The following is a 13627-nucleotide window of genomic DNA, read 5'->3' on the forward strand; positions in this document are numbered from 1 at the left end:
CAGCAAGTGTTTAAACCACTACACTATGGAGCCACACGGCTGCTGCCTGCTCAAATCTAAAAAATATCCAGAGGTTAGTACACAAAGTAAAGGAATTTCTAAGAAGCTAGGTTAAACACCTAAAGGAACTCTGTGACTTAGGCTGATAAAGTCTAAAAAGTGGCTGTCATTTTATAAATCTTACTAGCATTACTATACAAATTTATTTTATGTCACAGGATGACAGCCTTAAAAGCACTGCACATGCTCTGTTGTAAGTGCAGCAACACTGAAAGTTAGACAATACACGACAGATTGTAGCAAAGGTTTTATTAGAGATGTCTCATAGGGGTAATACGTGTACAGGTTTATTACTGTAAAAAGTAAAACAACAATAAATAAAGCTAAAGGCAAATAAGTTAATTTTCACTGTTCTGTTTAAACAGCCTGTGATAGGCTAATGAGCTGTCCAGGATGTACCCTTCCTCTCACTCTACGGTAGCTGGGATAGGCTCCAGCCCCCTTGCGACCCCTGAATTTGATAAGCTGAAGAGAGAATGGACGTGTGTATGTTTAAAAACACAAAAACAAACCAGAACTTTTAAGTGTTACGTTGCAGATCCTGGCGCCTGATGGCTCTTCATGTGTGTTTTTAGACAATGGCTCTGAGTAAAAGCTTTGTCACAGAGGGTACACTTGTATGGTCTCTCTCCATTGTGGGTCCTCATGTGAACAGTCAAGTATTCTTTTCGTGCGCAAGCTTTCCCACAAATCCCGCACACAAATGGCTTGATGCCCGAGTGAAGCACTAAGTGGTTGTCTAGGTTGGTCTTGCGTTTGAAGGACCAGCCGCAGTCTGGGCAGTGGTAGGGCGTCTCCCCGCTGTGGACCCGCTTGTGAACGGTCAACGGGCCCTTGGTGCTGAATCCCTTGCCACACTCGCTGCAGTGATACGGCTTTTCGTTGGTGTGAATCCTCATGTGGATCTCCAGCTGCGCACTAGTCAGGAACATTTTGCAGCAAATGTCACAGAGGTATGACCTCTCTCTGTTTGTGTGAATCTTCTCGTGTTGCCTCAGAGTCCCAGGAAGTTTAAAACGCCTCCCGCAAATCTTACAGCTGTGGGGTCTTTCCCCAGAATGGGTCATTTTGTGGCGGGATAACGATCTGTAGTCGCAGAGGGATTTACCGCACACACCGCAGAGGTGTGTCTTCCTGTTGGTGTGAGTCCTGTGATGAGCCTTTAACTGCTCTTTGAGTTCAAACACTTTATGACAGGTGTGACATTTGTGGCGCTTCCCCTCCTCGTGAAGTTTTCGATGATCCTCCAGGGAAGCCTTTAGTGCAAATTCATTATGGCAAACATCACATTTGTATGGTTTCTTCCCTGAGTGGCAGGCTACGTGCTCGTCGAGGCTGAGAGCACTAAGGAAAGTCTCTCCACAGATGTGACAGTCATCAGTTTTGTGTCGACTTTGAAGATGATCCTTTAAGACCTCCACAGACTCTGAGCGCTCTCCGCATGCTCCGCAAACACTTCCTGGATCGTTTCCATGACTCCAGGCATGTTTAACAAGCATAACTTCTGACATGTGCAGAGCTCCACAGACCAAGCAGGAAAGATTAGCAACACTTTTCTCAGTCTTAGTCCGAGTGACGCCACGATGTCTGATCTTTTGCTTTTTTGACACCCTGGACTGCAGTTTAGAATCACATCTCTTCAGTTCATTTTTGGACTTATCATTCCTTTCTCCTTTTTCTTCTTTCCTTTTGTTGCAGTTCCTGAAAGTTTCTTTCCCCTCAGCTGCAGAGCCGGCTACAAGATCTGCAGCCGGTTCTTCACTATCAGCTTCTCCCATTTCTATCTCATTTTCTTCTCTGCCAGACGCAATCTCTGATTTGCTGCCGTCAACCTCTTGGGCAAGGCTGCTGCAGAAACCAGAAGCAAAAATTAACTGGGTTTAAAGTCTACATTACAATAGAGTACAGTATGATAAGACAGTGCTACACTGCCAAACGTGAAAACTGAAGATGTTTTGAAATTTTTAAGTACAAAATCAAATTTTGCTGGGAACAAATATTTAAAGCCAAGTAAAAGCCTTTCTTCACTGTTCTTGCACTCCTTGAAGTGTGTCTGATTGTTTAGTGTGTCTGCCCACTCCTCTTGAAGCAGACACACTAAACAATCTGCTAACCGAGGCACTGAAAAACTCACGAGAGTCACAGCAAGCTGGATATATGCTATTATCCATTTTGTTCAAGATTGTGGTCGAGTTTGCAGTCCGAGTGGGCCGAGAGGCAAAGTTCACTGTGGAGAGTTCACCAATCTTATCTCAAGTCTAATACTGCCCTTAACCAAAGTTAGAAAGAGTTTAAGGCACAAAAGCTCCAGAACTTTAAGTGGCTGCCAAGTCCACTTTTTGACTGACAGAATGAAAGATGTTCGCTTTAAGTACCTTGCCTTTTCTGCACTTACATGGACTAATTTGAGGCAAGCTTAATTTGTAACTTGGCTACAGTTAAAAGACGTGCTGCTATCAGCTGAGCCTAAATTTTGATTGGACTAAATAATCACTGGACACAAAGGGTCACCAAAAACCCTTAATGGTCATCAGCTGACAATGACTTTGTACTTGTAAAGGCTGGCTGGTGAACAACACAGGAAGCCCTAGCTTGGATATCTGTCGGCTATTCAATGATACCCCCAAAATTGACACTTGCACCAGTGACTAAGTCAGCATACTAGAAAATGGGTTCCAAATGACTGGATTTTAGCACCCAAGAAACCTTCAAATTCACCAATTTGTTACTCCATTCGCATTTCTTTGGTTATATTTCATGCCTCACTACTCACATAACGCCTCACTGACACGTTTGGGACGTCTCACTTTCCAGATTGAAACATGATAATCTCCCAATTAACAAAACCAGAACCTTAATAAAATATTTTTCCAGTTTGGTGTGGCTGTGTCGTAAACTCAACCTAATCCAACACGGATGGGATGAACTGGAGCAACAATCATGAGCCGATCTGTAACATCCAAAACGTGTTGACTGTCCAGATATTTTACATCACTAGGCGATGCTTTTTTGTGAGTTACCTTGTCTGTTGTCTGGTCTCATCATTAGTTAAGACAACAGAGTTCATGTTTTCAGTGTGAAGACGATGAAGGTCTTCTTCTCTGGGCTGATGCACCTCTTGAGTCTGAAAAAAACAAACAAAAAAAAGCACTAACAACGTAAAAGAAATACTACATAATAAAAAAAAAGTGCTGTTCCATCTCAAAGGTTACAGTGTCTAAACTACCTTCAGTCGAATGTAGACCGTAGACCGCCCCCATCCCATGATGCTTCTGTGGATCTCCTCTGGCGTCAGCGTCTCTAGTTTCAGAGGTTGTAATTTACACTTCTTGTCCAACGTTAAGATGTCAAAAGGTTTGTTGTCTCCGGCCAGCTGCGGGCAGGTGGATCTTAGCAGGTTCAGGAAGTCCGCCTCTTTCTGTCCCCGCGGACACTTCAGCTTCAGGACTGGACATTTCTTCAGGACTAACAGAGAGAGGAGCATAGAAACAACTGCTTAGCTTTTTACACTTAACACTTTAACATTTTCAAAATAGAAAACATTTACAGTAAATAGTGACGACATAGTTAGTAAAAAAAGTAAAAAAGAAAAGAAAAAAGAAGAGATTGTGACATTAATATTTCCAGTGAATTTAAACTCTCCTTTAGGGATGTCAGCATGTAGATCACTGGTCCTGCCAAAGGTCCTTAAAGTTTTCAGAGCTGCATCTTCATTTTGCACTTAGCTCCTCCAGTGGAAAACTCCAAAGGATTAGCTTTTTAATATAAAATTCTCTTTTTATTTAATTCAGCCATGAAGGTGGAAGACGAACAACACAGTGAGATATGGTATAAAATAGGTGTGTCTCTGAGTTGAGAGACCAAGTTTCAAAATGTGTCACATTCAAATGATGCGAAAAAAAACGTAACAGAAGTCTGTCACTGGACCAATTTTCAAAATAAAAATAAATTTTATCTTGAAAAGTATTTAATATATGAACATTAAAAAAAACAGCAAATATTACATATAAACTTACATAAAACTTTCATGTAAATCAGAGATGGTCAAGCATAAAATGTAAAAAAAAAATCTCTAAAAAGACGCATACAGTGGTGCGTCGCTATAACGTGGTTCACTTTTCGCAGACTCACTGTTTCGCGGATTTTTTTTTGTGCAGTTTTGCATGCTGTTTTTTTTTTTTTTTTTTACAGCGCGCTCTGTTCTGCTTCCTGATTGATTGACACTGATCTACAGCCAATCTCGTGTATTATCTCCTGTACAGTACAGAATGTGTTCAGTTTACATAAATCTTCGATCGCTAGCAGTGTGACTCTGAAGTGCTGTACTGGATGTTGTTTTGCACCGTTAAAGGAACCTTTGGTTTCATTCTATAACATTGGACCTTTTTTTCTACAAAGGTTTGAACTTTGAGAGTGTTTAACCAAGAGAGAAAAGTGTGAAAATGTTCGTGCCTGTCTGAGAAAAGTGTATAAAGTGTGTAGTGATGGGTTTTACAGCCTTAAAACATCTATAATAACTGTAAAAAATAAAGTTGGCTACTACACAGGTTTCACCTATCGCGGGTTATTTTTGGAACGTAATTCCCGTAACGTAATTAATAAACGAGGAACCACTGTATTTCCAACTTTATGTGAGGAACTTGAAACGGAGGGTAAGGCCTCATTGCTCCCATGTGGAGGTTTGATAGTTGCTGTGCAGCACAGCACTGCAGTGAAACTACTTACACTGAGACAAGACCATGGTTTAAAGCTTTGTCTCCCCCACCAGGAGGCTGGTATAGACACTCAAGTATGTGAATGCATTAACTACTGCCTACTAAGAGTAACCCTGGTCTTTTCAAGCATGGCTGCCATAAAAACTAAAAATAGAGAGAGACTGTGAGTACACTAAGTATGAATAAAGTGGGTGGCGATGTGCTGCAGGATACTTTTAATCCTAAAAAAAAAATGTGCTGTGGCTCAAGAAAGGGTTATGGGAGGGGCTAGTTAATTAACTTGTTACCATTTTTTAACTTTTTAATTTTTATATATATATATTCTTTTTATACTTTTTATTACATTGAAATACGTATTACCATTTTTCAAGAGCAGGCTGGTCTGAGAGTGCTCCAGGATGCTGATCTTGAGGTCTATGTGGTTCTGAGCTCTGGCAAGATTTCTTCTTTCTGTCTCACACTGGTGTGGTGAAGACCTTAAAGACAGAGATCATCCACAGGCTAATTACAGTCTGAAATGGCCAATATTAAAATGGAAATCATCCAATATACAGGTAAGGATGGTTCATTTTCAACCTTGATGGACCGGTTATGTCCGCCGTCTGCAGATTCTCACGAGACTCTTCTTTCTCACCCTCCTCTTCCTCAACAGGACTGAAGCTCCTGCTGCACTTTGATCCTGAAGAAAAGAAGAACAAAGTAGAAAAGCCTCTTTGAAAGCAGAATCGTTTTATTCTTATCTTAATAATAATAATAATGGATTGCATTTATATAGCGCTTTTCAGGGCCCTCAAAGCGCTTTACAATTCCACTATTCATTCACTCTGACATTCACACACTGGTGGAGGCAAACCACAGCTGTAGCCACAGCTGCCCTGGGGCAGACTGACAGAAGCGAGGCTTATCCCATTGTTTTTCTTCATTTTTGCTACTTGCGCTGTCCACTTTCTGCTGTGACACAACACATGTGGGACTAATGAAGGTTTATCTTATCTTAGCTTGTATTAATATTATTGTCTACGATGCTCTGCTTTTAATGTTATAGACCACACATGCCAGACTTCAATGACAAAATCTACTATTCTGCCATTCAGAATCCATTTTAAAAGTGTAAAGGACATGATTGTACACAGTTAAGACAAACACGGCTGCCGAGCTGTTAATACTGCGAATATAAAATGTGTGAAATAAATAAAGAAATGAAAAATGAAAATAAATGGTATAAAGACAAACACGGCTGGGGAAAAAAACCCCACATACTTCAGAAGACTTTATTTGTCCCCACGGTTCAACTAAGAGACTGACCTTGCCAACCGTACATACAATACACAAACATCACATTAGGGAGACAGGTCAGGCTAGGTTGCTGGCCGGTCAGCCGCACGAGCAGCGACCCGGAAACGAACAATGGAAAAATGTACAACATGAGGAAAGACGAGAAGAAAAGAGAACTCCGCCCAGACTGAGCTCCAATTGGGAGATCAGTTTGAGAACAGGCTTTCTAAATTCTCGTTTATATGCTACAAAGAAAATGACCCACCCGCTTTGTTTAGCGTGGCTTCATGCGGTAGAAGCTCCAGCTGTCTCTTCTGCCGGTCAATCTCCTGTCTGAAGCCCGAAGCCTCTTCCTCGTACCCGGCCACCAGTGTGTCCACAGCCGCTAAGATCTCCCGGGAGGCGGCGGCGAGCTTCTCTGTAACAAACTCCCGCAGTGCCTCGGCTTTAGACATGTCAGCCAAACGGTCCGCTGTGTTTCTGCTCATCACCGCAACCACTGCTTTGATGTTTATATCAAATACTTAGTCACTCGCAGCATTGTTTACAATCTGAGAGCGTTTCCGGTTTTGGTGCCCGTTTCATTTTCTCCCACTAGAAACAGAGACCGTCACAAACGTTCCCGGGTCACCTCAACCGTCCTCTTTTGTGCGTCGATGTTTTTACAGGAGCCGTAATAAGCTTTAATCAGTGAGAACGTAAAAAAAACGAGATATCATTATATGAAAATGACGTAAAATGATCTTCAAAGTTTTTTTAATCAATGTATTACAATTCCTTTATCGTTTTCAATTTTAGCTGCATAAAACTGTAAAATTTTTTTTTAAAAAAATCGAATAAAAATGTGGGATAAATACATATTGTAAAAAACACACTAACTAGTCCAAAGAAAATTTATCAAGAGAAAAAAAAGAATCGAAATAGTGAGTAAAGTAATGACAATAACTACAGAAACATACAAATATATATTTTTATTTCACATTTGTTGTGCAGATGCACTTAATGGTGTAATAAAAGAAGTATTTAGAGCTGAAACTACAACAATGATATGAAAGAACAATTTAATGACCAATACAGGATTCAAAAGACTACAAAAGGTTGAAAAAAAAGATAGAAAAAGAAGAAAAACACCCTAAAAGCGGCATAAAAACGAATACAAATACAATGCACAAAGTAAAAGCTTTCAATTTAAAGGTACTGCAGTGGTTAGCACTGTTCCCTCACAGCAAGAAGGTCGTGGGTTCAAATATGCCATCTGTGTTGTGGTTGTGGTTTTTTTGTAGTTTCTCTCCAGGTACTCCCGCTCCTCCCACAGTCCAAAGACATGCGGTTAGTGGGGTTAGTTTAACTAGTAATTCTAAATTCCATTTGTAAATGGTTGTCTGTTTCTCATTGTTAGCCCTGCAAAAGATTGGCAAACTGTTCAGGGTGTACTCTACCTCTCACTCTGTGGAAGCTGGGATAGGCTCTAGTAACCCTTAGCTGCGAAAAATGTGATTCTAAAAAGAGACTTGATCTTTAGCTCTATCTAAAGGTCAAGTCTTTTTTTAGAACCACATTTTAGTGCAGAAGATCAAAAGTGATGCTCTGTGGTGACAGCATTGTTGTCAAATCCATGCTTAGGCTGGGCATGAGACTTTAGCATCTGACCTGCAGTCAGAAAAGGTAGAATATAATTGATATAATATATATGTTTTTATAAATAAAATAAAAGCAGAATACACACATGAAGAGTTCAGAGAGAGATGAGTTAACTGTCAGCATATTGATTGATCAATGAACGATTCAGAGTGTTACCTGTGTTTCTGTGTCGATATAAAGAAACCAAGAGGAGAGTGGAGATGATGTACGGACAGAACACCATGAGGTACCATATCAATATGAACACAAGTTGGGGGGAGGTGGGCTCAGGTGAAAGAGGTGAGTCAGGAGCAGATGTAGTTATTTTAAGTTCACCTGTAGAGAGAATCCCACCTGTTACAGTAAATATGTGGATAAAATAAGAGTGATAATCAGAGTGAAGCTCCTCACCTGTGACAGTGATCCAGCTGGATGGAGACTCTCCATGACCGCTGATGTCACACTTGTAGAGGCCTTCATCAGACCTGGAAACATGCTGGATGGTCATGTGACCTGTAGGCTGCTTCCTGATGAGGGAGCCATCTTTATAGAAAGCAGCTGGGAGGTTGGAGGGAGTGGTCTTTGTTTTACAGAGCAGAGTGACGTCATCTCCCTCCATCACAGGGAGGACAGGACTCTGCAGGATCACTGATCCACCTCAACACAGAGACAAACTACAGCATTTCATCCATTTACACACAGCTTCATCAACACTAACTCCACACACTGATCCACAGGTACCAACTTTAAGGGCTAAAGCGTGATACACACTTCCCCCCTTATCTAAGTACACAATAAGAGCATGAAAGTAGCAGCATAGGGCTAACTTAGAAGAATGGCTGTGGGATCATTCCATAAGTCAAATCTGAAAAAAGTTCAGGATCAGCTGATTAAAAAAACAAAAATATTCAATAACTTTAACAGTAACTATTTGAAGCCATTGCAATGTTTGAACCTCATACTATGACGTTTATATATTTCAGAGTCACAGACCCCCAGAATAGTATAAGAGTGGGCTGAAATTCACTTGGAGTATGTGCAGTTTTAACAGAATTTAAAGGGTTTTTTTTAATCCCCAAAAGATCTTAAGACTGTCTTCTTTACTTAAATGTTATGGAGACTCAAACATTCTGTAAAGATAAGGTGACTCAAAAAGTGCCAATTTCCCACTCAGCTCAATGTCCTTCAAAGACCCGTAACTCTGATAATAATGATGGAAATCCTAATAATATAATAAGTAAATAAATAAAAATTATATGTACAATGGCTTGAAAAAGTATTTACTGCCTTCCTGAGTTCATATATTTTGTCACACCTTCAGATTATCAAACAAATTTAAATATTAGACAAAGACAACACAAGTAAAGAGAAAATACAGTTTCTAAATGAAGGTGTTTATAAGAGGATAAAAAATCTAAACCTACACGGTCCGTGTGAAAAGTTAATTGTGGTGTATCATATCTTTGGAAACCCTGATTACCGCCACACCTTTTTTAGATAAAGAAATAATTTAAGTAGCACCTGCCTGACAAAATGGTGTAGCTCACGAAGATCCTCAAAAGCCAGACATTATGCCAGGATACAAGGAAATTCAGAAGCAAATGAAAAACAAAAAAAAACAACAAAAACAAATCTCTCAGTTTGGAAAAGGTTAGCTATTATCTGCAAATGCCAAAAACATGGAACCTTGGTGAAGCTCCCCAGGAGTGGCCAAAATTACCCTAAGAGTGCTGCAACTCATCGAAGAGGTCACGAAAAACATCAGAAAAACATCCACAGAACTGCAGGCTTCATGTGCCTCAGTTAAAGTCAGAGTTCACGGCTCTACCATAAAGAAGCAACTAGTCAAAAATGTCCCTTCATGGCAGAGTTCCAACACACAAACCACTGCTGAGCAAAAGGTACATCTCAGTTTTACCAGAAAACATCTCGATGAGAAATATGGAAAATACTCTGTGGACTGACGAGACAAAAGCTGACCGTTTTTGGAAGACGTGTGCTCTTTACATCTGGCATAAAATTAACAGCATCTAATCAAAGGAACATCGTACCAACAGTAAAGTATGGTGGTGCTAGTGTGATTAGTGTTAGATTAGTGTTTAGGGGGCAATAACTTTTTCCTACAGGGCCATGTAGGTTTGTATATTTTTTCCCTTCATTTAGAAACTGCATTTTGTGTTTTAGTTGTGTTATTTTTGTCTAATATTTAAATTTGTTTGATTTGAAACATTTAAGTTTGACAAACATACAGAAAAAATGAAATCAGGAAGCGAGTAAACACTTTTCACACCACCTTATGTGCTGAGCTTACCACTGACTGTCAGGTGGATGCTCTTGCTTGTTGCTTTCTCTCTGGACTCACACCAGTAAACCCCGCTGTCCAGCGGGTCAATGTAGGTGATGTTACAGGACGAACCAGCTGGTTTTCCCCACCCAGCTCCACACTGAGTCCTGGTTTCAAAGGTTGTGTTTCTCCTCAGAGTCCATCCAGCAGAGCTGTCGTCCTCCTCACAGCTCAGAGACACAAAGTCTCCGTAGAACAGCTGAGAGCTGCTGGGACTCACAGTCAGACGTGCTGAGAAACATGAGCGAGTCTGGGTTTTAAATAAATATCAGGGACTTTGATTTTAGTCTATTTGAGGTGCAGAAGAAAAAAACAATACAAGAGTGTAACAATAGATTAATGAGTTGGAAGGTTTATCAGATGGCAAAACACCATCCAGTTAACATATTTTATTTATTTAAGCCTCACAGATGCTTGCAGGTTGAAGTTGGCTCTTTAGTTAACCAGCTGCTGGCTGTGCAGATATAATTCTGAAGGTCTGTCTTAATGAAACTAAAGATGATTTTTTTGTTTCTTTTTTTAAACTTTAACCATAATTTTTGGGTATTTCTGTTGAAATCAGGGTGCTGATTATGAAGAAGTGTTGATAAATGTATTAAACATTTCATTCTGCAGGTTATTCTGCTCATTATTGGATCCACTTCATTCTGTTGTGACTTGATTTTGTTTTAGAACAGCACAATATTCAGCACCAAAAACTTCCCGTTTCACCTTTAACCTTTCGACGTTAGTTTGTCCTATAACAGGTTCACTAACCTTGGTTTGTTGTGCAGCAGATCAGTGAGGTCAGAACTGCAAAGAGAGGCAAAGTTTCAGTGAGCTTCAGTGAAGTTTTGCTTCAAACTCCAAATGTCAAGGAAAAAAAGTGCAGCAGTGACAAACAGAAAGTGTTTTTCAGGGACAGGATGTAGGTTATAGATGTAGGTGAGAAAGTAATTCAACACTTACTTAAACCTTATTTTTAAACCGTTTAATGAAGCAAAAGTTTAATTTAGAAACTTTCTGTGAGTCAAATTTTATTTAATTGTGCCGCTCTTTTTCATCAAGCTGTAAATGTAGGTAAATAAAGCTTTTCGTACTTACAGAGGAGTCGTAGAGACATTTGACCCATTGTGCTGTGAGCAGAGATGTGAGCAGTCACACCCGCCGCCTTCCTCGGGTCTAGCTGCTTTGTGGGTTTTTTTTAAAAGCAGTGACAGGAAACCTGACCTTCTTACAGTAATTCTTCAGACGAGTTATGAAACATCCAGTGAATTTAGGCCACAAACACACTCAGATTTTTATTTGACCATTTTAAAATCACTCACTCATCACATTTCATGCTGGCATGACAGACATCACATATGAGTACAAACAAAGTCCAGAGCAGATGGGCTGATGTGAGTTAGAGAGATTTCCCTCATGTCACTGCGACTAAAAAGAGATCATTCACAAGCTTGTGCAGTTATCTTTAAGGGATGATGTCACTAGAAAATAACAAAATAAATGAAGACGTCCTCAAGAAATTCTGTAGTCGCAGAGTTTGTCTAATGTAGTAATTAGGGCTAAATTTATCTTTGCAAACAATTATGCATGTTGCTTTGGATTGAAGGAGACGGTTTAGCACAAAATTAGTTGCACAGCCTGTAAAGTTGGCCCAATTTAAGGTTATCAATTATTATATGGCATCTTGCAGTCAGTGTTCTCAGGTGTACATTTAACAGGTTCCCTCCACTAAGCCTTAATGAATAATGTTAGGTTTTCAGATGTACAAAATGTGGGCTCATATCTGATGGCATGAATATAAACCTCGGTTTCCTTTGTGAAACAGCAAAGTAGGAGGAGCCAAACAACCAAATGTTAAAGCTGGCTACCTGTTCAAGTGTTCTCTTATCTGTGGTGCACAAATCTGGGGATGGTTAGTTCATAAAGCTAACTTACAAAGAAATGTGAAATTGTCCAACTCGGGTACCAAATAAGTGAGTTTAGATAAATTTGGTGATTTTATCTCCTCAAGTTACACCTCATAATCTTTTAAATCCTCAGATGTTTCAGTCCCATCTAAAGATATCCTCAGGAGTATGTCTGTGAAGGTTCTCAGTCACCCAGGCCATCGTAATCAAAGGAGATTGGAAAGATCATTTGAGTCAGTCAGAACTAACTGATTCAGAATTAACTGATTAGCACATTTCACATGCATATGCCATTAATCAGATTTTAAAAATACACCAATTTGGCTTCTCATATACAAACTCAGCATGCACCAAGAGGTCTCTCAAATATTTGCCCACATTTACAAACAATAAAAGTGAATATTCAAAAATATCCTATACTGGGGAATTTGATTTCAATAAATCTCAGTACTTAAAAAAAAACTGATGTCACAATAAGTCACTGAATCCATCTATTGTGCAAACTTCTTTACATTATACATTAAGTTCTTGGGAATAATATAATTATGTATCGACCAAATGCCGGCCAAATGGGAGTGTTTGGACAGACCAATAATTTTTCAGTCACTAAGGTCTGCGGATGAGTTTCAGTTGGAGCTTGCAATTTGTTCCTTACCAATTAGCATGGATTACCTGCCTTATTTAAGAATATTAAAATCACTCGTCTTGAAGAATATTGAATTTGAATGCAGAGAGCACTTTGACCACACAAATATGTACACAGTGTGGATATTTGTGTTTTTAAAGTTTTTGTTTTCTTATTGAAAAGGTTTAAGAAATATTACAGTGTTTGTGCTGATTTTGTATTTGGAGATTTTTCCCTAACCTGTAAGATGCTTTACATTGTTTGACCCATCGGACCCAGTTATTCCCAGCGCCAACATTTGTACCACTAGTCACCACTTGTTACAGCATTAAAGATGTGTTGCCAGCTTTTTATGTGATGTCATCTGCTTCCCTATTCACAATGGGTCACCACAGCAAGTAAATTTGCGTGTTTGAGTTTGGAAGATTTGCCAGATACCTTTCCTGATATGACTCCAAAGGATTAGGATTTGAATGATTCCAATCATTTACATTTCTTTAAATTGTTTAAATCCTTGGTGAATGCAGAGGTGCCACCAAGTAAGGCAGGTAGCTACTAGGTGCCCCAGGGGCAGCAGAGGGCCCCTGAGGACTGACAAACTGCAGCAGAAGCCATGTACAAAGTCTGCAGTGACATTGGCTGTGTCGCAATCCAGCGACCACACGCTTCGCAGTACACGCAGTTCACATACTATGTACAGCGCGTACTAGGAAGTATGAGAAGTGCGGAAGTGAGACGTTGTGAAATGGGACAGTCTAGCCTTCGTCGCACTGCTCAGGTTGCATTTTTTGGTTTCATACAGCATTGTTTGACAGAAATGAAGGAGAACAAATGTTTCTTTGTTCATTCATTTGTTTTATGGCATCACTGTGATTAGTTGAGTATCTGAGGGTGAGACCACAGGACTGTAAAACATGATTGTTGGGCTTCATTTCTGTATTGAACAGTCATTTCAAGATTAGCTAGTAAATAACAATTAGCTAATGTTGTTCATGAGACTAAAGTCATCTCACTGTGGCAATGTAAATATAATATGGCCAATATTAAAGTTAGTATTTTATAAATCATGATTAGTTATTACAGCAGTGAACTTGAA

General features: G+C 39.7%; 2 protein-coding genes across 4 annotated transcripts; both read right to left on the reverse strand.

Moving 5' to 3' along the window:
• Positions 1 to 294: 294 nt before the first annotated feature.
• Positions 295 to 6676, reverse strand: LOC146523133 (uncharacterized). 2 transcript variants are annotated; one of them, XM_085145037.1, is made up of 6 exons: positions 6316 to 6676; positions 5352 to 5454; positions 5136 to 5251; positions 3287 to 3525; positions 3081 to 3184; positions 295 to 1905 (listed from the first exon to the last, which is right to left on the reverse strand). In XM_085145037.1, exons 1-6 carry the CDS (start codon positions 6536 to 6538, stop codon positions 588 to 590), a joined length of 2103 nt encoding a protein of 700 aa, XP_085001163.1. In that variant the 5' UTR covers positions 6539 to 6676; the 3' UTR covers positions 295 to 587. The 2 variants fall into 2 exon arrangements, with proteins under 2 accessions (XP_085001163.1, XP_085001152.1); XM_085145026.1 differs by having other exon boundaries at positions 295 to 1908.
• A 366-nt stretch (positions 6677 to 7042) lies between these two features.
• On the reverse strand, positions 7043 to 13317 carry LOC146523134 (Fc receptor-like protein 5). Of its 2 annotated transcripts, XM_085145429.1 has the most exons (5): positions 11098 to 13317; positions 10771 to 10806; positions 9982 to 10245; positions 8082 to 8327; positions 7043 to 8006 (listed from the first exon to the last, which is right to left on the reverse strand). In XM_085145429.1, exons 1-5 carry the CDS (start codon positions 11123 to 11125, stop codon positions 7801 to 7803), a joined length of 780 nt encoding a protein of 259 aa, XP_085001555.1. In that variant the 5' UTR covers positions 11126 to 13317; the 3' UTR covers positions 7043 to 7800. The 2 variants fall into 2 exon arrangements, with proteins under 2 accessions (XP_085001555.1, XP_085001546.1); XM_085145420.1 differs by having other exon boundaries at positions 7043 to 8327.
• Between the last annotated feature and the right edge of the window lie 310 nt (positions 13318 to 13627).

Source organism: Neolamprologus multifasciatus, chromosome 3 (assembly GCF_963576455.1).
Source record: "Neolamprologus multifasciatus chromosome 3, fNeoMul1.2, whole genome shotgun sequence".
In the NCBI taxonomy this organism is placed as follows: Eukaryota; Metazoa; Chordata; class Actinopteri; order Cichliformes; family Cichlidae; genus Neolamprologus; species Neolamprologus multifasciatus.

Coding starts and splice junctions, on each gene's coding strand:
- LOC146523133 (XM_085145026.1), bottom strand. CDS start 6,538: ATGAGCAGAAACACAGCGGACCGTTTGGCTGACATGTCTAAAGCCGAG. Junction 3,526..5,135: donor CAGCCTGCTCTTGAAAAATG/GTAATACGTATT, acceptor TCTCTCTGTTAG/TCCTGAAGAAATGTCCAGTC. Junction 1,909..3,080: donor GAGACCAGACAACAGACAAG/GTAACTCACAAA, acceptor TGGTTTCTGCAG/CAGCCTTGCCCAAGAGGTTG.
- LOC146523134 (XM_085145420.1), bottom strand. CDS start 11,125: ATGGGTCAAATGTCTCTACGACTCCTCT. Junction 10,246..10,770: donor CTGCTGCACAACAAACCAAG/GTTAGTGAACCT, acceptor CATGTTTCTCAG/CACGTCTGACTGTGAGTCCC. Junction 8,328..9,981: donor CATCCACCTGACAGTCAGTG/GTAAGCTCAGCA, acceptor CTCTGTGTTGAG/GTGGATCAGTGATCCTGCAG.